This window comes from Amblyomma americanum, chromosome 10, assembly GCF_052857255.1.
Source record: "Amblyomma americanum isolate KBUSLIRL-KWMA chromosome 10, ASM5285725v1, whole genome shotgun sequence".
In the NCBI taxonomy this organism is placed as follows: domain Eukaryota; kingdom Metazoa; phylum Arthropoda; class Arachnida; order Ixodida; family Ixodidae; genus Amblyomma; species Amblyomma americanum.
This window is the reverse complement of record NC_135506.1, coordinates 53,194,238-53,203,296: the sequence shown is the minus strand read 5'-3', so window position 1 is coordinate 53,203,296 and position 9,059 is coordinate 53,194,238. Positions and strand designations below refer to the sequence as shown.

At 45.3% G+C, this 9,059-nt stretch overlaps 1 protein-coding gene across 1 annotated transcript; it reads left to right on the top strand.

The window, feature by feature from the left end:
* Positions 1 to 4,177: 4,177 nt before the first annotated feature.
* LOC144107129 (uncharacterized) lies at positions 4,178 to 6,520 on the top strand. The gene has a single exon (XM_077640118.1). The coding sequence runs from the start codon at positions 4,296 to 4,298 to the stop codon at positions 5,001 to 5,003; it is 708 nt and encodes a 235-aa protein (XP_077496244.1). The 5' UTR covers positions 4,178 to 4,295; the 3' UTR covers positions 5,004 to 6,520.
* Positions 6,521 to 9,059: the final 2,539 nt, after the last annotated feature.

The window sequence follows — 9,059 nt, the reverse complement described above, 5'->3', positions numbered from 1 at the left end:
TTTGCTTACGCGAAGCATGAGTCACCTTTTCGCTTACCCAGTGGCCTAAGGCGGAGCACTCTACGTCAGTTTCGGAGAGGGCTGATAACCCCTACATGTTAAGAATTCTTGCTGTCCTGCTCTGCGAGGGCATAACTGTGAGACAATGGAGCACAGCTATTGCTCAAAGACTGTTCTTCCAAAGGGCAGCTGGATTATAAGGCTCTGCTGCAGAGGACATCTTCGTCATTTTATTTTCTTCGAAAAAATTTGTCCTCTCTCTCGCCTGACGTTAATATTTCACATATCAAGAGCGACAACTCAAGCAACACAACAGGCTAATTTCACCAGGTTTCAAGATCTTTTGAGGTTCGGTGTTTAGATAAGGTGCCTTAGAACTGCTGCAGCATAGCCCATTTTCGATCAATAGCTGGTCGGGGTTATTGAAGGTGCGACACGTAGAGAAATTAGCCATTTTAATCCACTTATAACATGAATCTATCTTTGAAGTTTGGTCAATGTGTGTACCATAGACTTTAAGAAACGAATCTTTTTTTTTTTTTGCCGTGAAGATGGCATGAAGCGCGTTCTTTAGTGCCTTAAAACGTCGTTTCCAATGTTCAGCGCAGCGGAGAAATGGAATTTTGCACTTTGTTTTCGAGCTTCGTGGCCAGCTCAGAACTTCTCTCAATACTGCAGCTGAGATCGATTAAAAACGCGCACAAAAACTTGATAACCCTCGCCTTCAGTGCCATGACTGGGGAGGAAAAAATGAAATTCAGGCTGTGAAAAGCGGGAGCGTTGTCATGTGACTTTTGCAGACTAATTTCTATTCTTTCATCATACGATACCTGTTTAACTGCTGTTGGCTCCGTTTGCTAGTTCTGTTCGGACTACTCCCGCGACTGTCGAAACACGAGCAAAGTTGCTTCCCACGTCAAAACAGAAAAATAGGGAAACAAACAGCAAGTAATTCGCCGTCAGCATGGACGTATCGAAAGTAGTGCTACCTATTTTGAGGAGATTTTTCATTCATTAGAAAAAGGGCGTGAAATACAATTACAGCTGTGGAAATATTTTAACTCGTGCATCTCATTTTAAAAATTTTCGGGGTGCACTTAAGAATAAAACATCTATCTTGTTCATGAATATCCGTAGTGTGACTGAATATCGACACTTGGGTGTAGTCATCACTTGTGACTTAAACTGGACTACGCATGTTCAAAGCATAGCTAGCAAAGCAATGAACAAGTTATTTTTCCTTAAAAGGGCCCTTCGTCATTCTACATCTGATACAAAACTTCTTGCTTACGCCACTTTTATCCGTCCAGTCTTAAAATACGCTAACGTACCTTGGTTCCCCCACACTAAAAACAACGTTAAAACACTCGAAATGGTCCGAAGGAAAGCCGTTTGCTTTATCTTCAACTGCTATGGACGCATGCAATCAGCCACAGATCTTTTACGCAAGGCTGGAGTTCACACGCTGTCCAGCCGTGCCAAATTACACCGTGTAAAGTTTTTGTATTTACTGCTTAATAATGCATTAAAGATGTCTCCCACAGACATTGTTCCTAAAAACACAACTAGAGGAACACGTCACAAGCATGCACTCACCTTTGAAGAATATTTCTGTCACAGTAATACTTTCCGTTATTCTTTTTTTCCACAAGTTGTCCGAGATTGGAATCGCTTGCATCCATCAGTCACAGCCCAGCGCACCATAGACAAATTTATTACCCTCGCTAAGAGCTTTCTGCTTACATTCCTCTCACCGTAACCTTGTTCATATTATTTTAATATAGTGTTCCTCTCAGTGTATTTATTGTATTCAAGTGCTATCATCAGTTTTATGACTCGATTGCGTTATTTGTTATTGTCATGTGTATTGCATGTTTTGCCTCTATTTTGACTCTAAAAAAATATTAGCACTGAGCCTATATTTGTATGTTTTGCCCTCTCCTGTAAAAATCCCAAGAAGGGATTGACAGTATTTCAAAATAAATAAATAAATAAATAAATAAATAAATAAATAAATAAATAAATAAATAAATAAATAAATAAATAAATAAATAATACTCCATTCCCAAAATCCGAATTGATTGTGCCCTTTAAGCCAAAATACGAACAAAAGGATTATGCAGTTATAATACTCATTAGTTGGTTTGTATGGAAAAATTTTAAATTATGAATAGAACGAGCGGCAACAAAAAAAAAGAAGTTACTTTTCAGTGCTGTCACTCTCAAAAAAATGTCCACATAAAACAGCATTCTTCCTCTCCCCTCATCCTGCACCATGTGATTTCCTAATGTCATCTAGGCAGAAAGAAACAAAAAAAGTTGAAAAGTATCATTAAGCTCCGCCTTATGGATATGACGCGATAGCGTTAATGTCCTTATAGGCGGAATCGGTCATTCCAAATACGTCCATAGGAGTCCTCACACCTCTCCTTCCGCAGTGGTGCAGCGGTTAAGGTATGCACCACTGCCCTGCAGTGTAGGGCGCTGCCGCCGGTGGGTCTTGATCGACAGGTTACTCTTCCCGAGCAATCTCTCGCGATCAATCATCAATTTAACAGCCTCCTGCCATGGTGGGCAGTTTGCGATGACGCCACAGGGTCACGTGACCTTGGTGGCCCACCTTGGTTGCTTCTCCGGGATGGGTGGCCACCTGGGCTACTTTACACCACCCTATCCTTCGCCGACAACGCCGATGCCGGATTTTGTGGGCAACGGAGCCTTTCACGCTATCGCGTTAAAATTGCCACCATTTCTAAACTTATAGTTCCCAAAGGGACATGCTTATTAGTTAACTGTGAAGCGCCAAATTTTCTGGCAATTAAGATACAGTTATACGCCTTGGTGCCATAAATAGAGGGTTTTAATGACACAGCGATCCATCATCCTTGAAAGTTTCTATGAAAGCGGCGTAGTAGTTCAAAAGTTGAAGCTGCAGTTAGCATCGCAGCTCAAAGGAAGTAATTTCAATCCACCGCTCTTGGCAGAGACCACAACATCCTAAAGCGCGACAACTGGGCTTTGTGGGTTGTACCATCGCGATCAAAATATTACGGGACGCGTGTACTCGAAAAAAAAAAAACGTTTATTATTGCGCTAGCGCAAAGGCTGTCAATCCGAAAAAAAACTGTTGTCTGTTACAGTGTCCAAAGCCAGCTAAACGTCCTGAAACGAAATAAATGCGGTCGAGACTCCGCCGCGCCTGGGTTTCGAACCCGTGGCGTCGCAAAACAGATCATCTTCGCTGGCCGCAGCACTAGAGCACATAGATGCTATTACCGTATTTTTTTTTCAACGATCCCCCCTTCTGTTTAGCTGGCACTGTCTGGCGCTGTGCATTGCACGTCGTTGTCTTCATTACCTTTCGCCCTTGAGCAGTGGATCCAGAAAACATCGCTATCACAGTACCCTCTTAAGGTGCGTTAAGCGGTCCCAAAATTTTATAGTGCGCTATCAACAAGGTTTCTAATCAGCGATTTCTCCGACCTTTTCCTGAAGCCTAGCCTCGAACCAAAAGCAAGATGAGACGCGAAATTCTAGCGCACATACTTCGTATTTGGCCAAGTAAGTTAAATACACAAATTTTTGCAGCTCTACCTCATGATAGAGTTCCGGGGCATTCTTACCAGGCAATAGAACACACTTGTCCCCTCATACCCTGATGCATTTAAGGCTACTAGATTATGTAACTGCGCCGAAAAATATTTTTTTTGTTCTGCGCATTCATGTCCTGCTTTTGATCGCGACAGTACATCACGCATCAAACATAAATTGTGTAGCGCGTGGGCATGTATGATATCAGCACCTGCCGCCTCGGTGTTTTCGCCAGCAAGCACTTTCGGAAAGGAACGTGCGACGTGATTAAAAAAAAAGGACATACCGCCTTTGCTACCCCTCCCCCTAAGGAGCGCGTCTTCTATCTCTGTCTATCGCCTTCATCCGTCCAGCAAGGCGAAGTTCAAGGCAGCGTCAGCCCGGAGCAGGCAGCTGGCACTGCCTGCAGCATGTAGGCAGCCAAAATAAGGCGCATAGATAGCGTTCACAATCGTCAATCTGATCAGCCCTCTTCGTGTCCAAACGGGATAAGGTATCGAGCATTCCTAACCCAGAAACGAGGAAACGAAAAGCGCTGGCGTCATGATACGTGACTGATAATAAGGTGCCAGTCGACCGAAGACAAGACGCTAAAGAGGAGCGCATTTCCCCCGCAAACACAAGAACGAGTTCGTTTCTTTCCTCGCGGCATCAGGCCGTTTCTGAAGGCGCACAGTTGCACTCCGACCACCAAAGTGACGCGGATGGCTCCTACCGAAACCGCCGACCACTTTGCCGTGACCCTCAGTGGTTTCGGGGAATTTCTCGACTGGCGAACGGTGCAGTTTGTCGGCCGCTGTCCCAACAGGAACGTCTGCACCGCCTGCGGGGTGCTCAGCAACCGCGTCTGGGTGACCCTCTGTTCGCATGTCTTCTGTCCATCGTGCCGCCTCCGAATCGAAACCTTCGACTGCAACTGCCCAGCGGACGGTAAGACCATCACCTTCGAAAATGCTGCCCTGCTTGAGTTGAGCGAGTCTGACTTGGACGGATACAAGGTTCGCTGCATCAATGCCGGCCGCGGCTGCAAGTTCGAAGGATTGCTGGCCAGCCTCAAGCAGCACTTCTTGCTTCGGTGCGGCTACAACAAGGCCAGCTGCCGCAGGTGCGGAAGGAACGTTGCCCGATGGCAGGCGGTGGAGCACAGCGCGGCTTGCCGAGTAGGCTTAGTCCCGGAAGCCATCTTGGCTCTGAAAGCCAGGTGCCGGGAGAGAATGGACGATGGACTCTTCAAGCGCCCCACGACTCCCGGCGTCCGTAGCAAGTCTGACCAGGCGAACGGGAAGCTGAGGCGTTCTGCACCGGCTGTCAATCCTGACGATTTCCCGTTCCCAACTATACCGACTAAACGACGGTGCGTGATCTACCGTGTATGCTCGGGGATGTCGTCGCCGATGACTTCAAGTCCGTGAAGAAGAAAAGTCTGATGAAAAATGACCCAGCACACCTGGAAAACGACGGGGCAGCATACGAAACAACGGGTTCAAGTCACCAAATAAGGCTCAATCACAAGAAGTATCACACAACGCGGCTTCAGCTACATGGAGACAAAACTGACAGGACACAGCGCATCCGTCGATGTGCAACTGGCATCGTTGCCCCAGCGGCGGAGTTTAGGAGCCGTGCTGAAGAATCTGGCGGCAGTGAATGCGATTTCGCCAACTATGACAGAGATCATCGTCTATACAGATGCTTTGCGCGGTTCAAGAACCGACGATGTGGGTCACGAGGCGGCAGATGACACAAGACGGCATGCAATGTTGAACCGTACAGACAGGAGCCGTGAATAATTTGGCCATGATGTCTAAGTCATTGGACTCATCCAAGAGGTCCATCGTTACGTTCTACTGACACCGCGGAAGAATTTTAGCCTCGGCGTGCAAATCGACACTTCTCACTGAATAGCACCGCTGGCAGGAACACCGAAGTGTTTGAGAAGCGCAGTTACACAATTGCAGCGTGGAAGATATAGATTCCATAGGACTGAGCGTGCCCCCACAAGAAGATGTTGATGCTTCTCGCGGACTGGTTCCACACCGGAAGTGCTTTCGATGCTTCCCGATGCAATAACAGCCGTAATTGCAGCTAGTGACTCTGTGAAAGTGACAGATGGACTGCGGGTGAACTAGGTGGTGAAGAAGCAGCAATCTGAAACCTCAGTTGATCAGATTCCCCCGCTTGTTAGCCTTATGTCTGTCACTGTAGACAATGCTTGCGTTTGCGTCGTTCCGAACGACCTCTGAGAACAACTCGCTCCAAGCTTTGCAAGCGACAATGTGCGGTCGCTATTGTCTTCGCTGCAGCTTCTCAGGTGAAGTCTGTTCTCAACTCTTAGGGCTTGTTTGAGATCTTAGGCTAGAAAACTGAAATGCCTAGACGTGCTTTCCTTAAACTTTGTGTATTTCGTAGAAAAGGGACGCCGTACTGACGTCCTTTCAGCTAAGCGAATTTCCAGACGATAGTTGTGATCACTTCAATCGGTGCGCTTTCGAGCGGAAGGCACATTTAAAGGTCGTTCACGCTGAACACAACACTGTGAATATTGTTTTGGTTGTGTGTGCTGTTCGCTCTTCTGCATCACACATTATCATAATCATCATCAAAAACTTTATTATTAAACATAAGTTTTGAAGCACGCCGCTTGTTACACACAGCTTGTTACGGATTGAATTGATTGGATTTTGATGCAATTTTTTATGAATGACTGAATTTTGGTGCAATTTTTTGAGGACGTCAGCTTCATCACGGATGAAGGTCTTTCTGTTAACGTCAAGGTTGCGTGATAATTGTTTCACAGCGAAAGCTGGAGTAGCTTTGTTCAAGCTACTAAGTAGAAGCAAATTATGGGGTTCAACGGCAGCCGTGTAATGCGTTACGTGGGCACCACCGCCATGTACCTCAGAGCGCGATTGAGGTGTCCACTGACCCAGGGAGCCTGTTACGCGCTTTCCTTTCCTGAAAGTCAACAAAGGGCTTTGACTGTGAATAAAACAATAAAAACTCGACTGTTTTCTTCCTTCAAGCGGGCCCTGGAGTCTGTGAAGTGCGCCGGGAATAGGATCGAGCCGAATATAGCAAGCGGAACTTAGGCCGAGTATGCACGGGAGCGTACAGATGCCCAACCGGGCAGTCGCCTGTGAAACGTCAAAGTGGGCCTGTAACTCAGTATCTTTCAGCTGATATTGCCAATCAGTATTCGCGTATTGATGCGGTAAGCCGGTAAGCATAGATGTAATAATTTTTAGAGCACTTAATTTATTTAATAAACATTTAGGCGGAACAACAGGCGGAACATTCAGGCGGAACTGACATTTTGTCCACGGCCTCGGCCGTGATGCAGCTTTCATGTTGTTTTAATTCCTGTATCTTAGCCTGACGGGCCGTTTCCGAGAAGTAAGCTTTTCTGAAGTATAATTTCGAGGCAGGTGACCAGCGAAAAGAGGAAACTAACATTTTTTGAAGGCTACGAGTGATACTGCAATATCGGCGCTATGATGTGTAGCCGGAACACGGCCATATCGCTTTGTTTGTCAGGCCAAAGGCGAATAGATTTTTCTGGCGAGCTACTTTGCCTGATCTCGAAACTTGGTCGTTATTTTTAAATCGAGATCCTTTACCTGACGACCGTCAGGTGCTATTGATGCTATCGACGGCGCCCAGGCTTTATTTTTTTTTCAGTTTGCGCGCACAAGATCACCTGATAAACAGTTCCGGCTGTACGCCATCCTTGTGTGACGTTTGCAAGTTTCTTCCGGCTTTGGAGCTGCCGTCCAATCCATGTGATAATACCTACAATATCTCGCTTTCCAACCATATGAGTGTTGCGGCCGCGACAGTTGAGTGATAACTTTCTTCATATGAATAAAAATGAATAGTGTTTAATTCAACAAAGGGTTACGTTTAAAGGGAGACTGTCAAGTCCCCCTGCATCAGTATATTACCGCGTTGTAGTCTTAACAGGGCTATTTTTACTTATTACAAGGATTTCAAAAACTTAGTATACAACAAGAAATGAAATGCGGCTATCGCAATCAGTGGCCGTTCTCATGAACTGCAATAATATAAATTCCAATTTTTCACACGGATCGGTGATGTGAGATTGCACTTCCATCTACTTTCAAGGGGCGGTCTTGGGGTCTTTTTCAGTGTCTGGGTGCATGAGCTCGAATCAACGGAGGGGTGGGGGGGGGGGGGGGGGGGTCTGTTTTAAATTTGAAATGCTACGCCACAAATGGGCCTCCAACAGCCGACAAGTATGCACATCGCCAGGAAGGAGTAAATCAATTTGTACTACTAATAAAAATTGTGTTTTGTTGCATCGACCCAGGCAATCGTGCGCCAAACTCAAAGTTAAATGGGTTGGCTTTCGGTGTGGAAATAAAATGCCTTTCACGGGTCGCATATCTCGTTTACAAGGTTTCGTTTATTTCAGAGCATAAGACGAGGGAAACTTCAAGACCTTTTACTACTAAGAGTGACTACTAAGAGTGAAATTGCGCAGAATGCGCTGTTCATAAAATAGTAGCAAGCGCTCTTTTATTTTAGCATCCAGTTTAGCACATCAGTATAAAATTTGGTTAGTGATGATCCCTTCTCTCAGGAGCACTTGCAGCTGGGCGTGTTGGTGCATATTCAGGAAAGACTGGAGCTGAAAAATATGAACGCATATGTAGCGAGCGAACGGGACGAGCGCTGTACTTTAAACAAGCTTTGTTGGAGGGAGAGCGGTTATGCAGCGGTTATATATAAATATATATATTTATATACGGTACACGTACGGTACAGACCGTGCTCATGGCAATTTAACGTTTCTGCAGGCTAAATGAAAAGCAAGTTTTTGCAGCATTAGCGCTTTTCTTGATGTTTTTCTCAAATCAAAGCAATATGCTAACATTCACAAAAGAAAATTAACCGCGAAAGTTTATACTTCTGGCAAAAACCATAAACTTCAACGGGAGTTATCCTGCACCAAAGACTGATGCAATTTTTTTCGCCCATTCGTTGTTTGCGCCTGTTTACGTGTACACAGATTTGTTTTTTAGATGTTTCAATAATACCCTGAATAAAGAAATAATGCCCTGAATTTCGAACTTGTAATTGTGACAATATACCTCTGTGATTACGGTTTTACAATTTAGGTGCTACAAACGACCAAATATGGGATGTTCACAACTTCTATGCAACATTTACATTAGGCATTGCTTCGTTAGCCTCGGCCGTGATGCCACTGATGAAGAAGCCTTGTTCAATCTCAATCCCATTCCCACTCACCCCGACACATTCATTCGAAGACATATCAAAGAACAGTGCAACGTCGAACTATTAGTCATGATGAAGCATTTTTTTAAAGTAGTGACGGACTCCCAACAAGTCTGCAGGGGCTACCTTGCTGGAAAACCTCACGGATGGGCGAGCACATTATTAAGTACACTCACACTCACACGCAATAACATGGACACCTGGTCACG

Excerpts from the sequence above, each read along its gene's own strand:
- LOC144107129 (XM_077640118.1), top strand. The coding sequence starts at position 4,296 with ATGGCTCCTACCGAAACCGCCGACCACTTTGCCGTGACCCTCAGTGGT.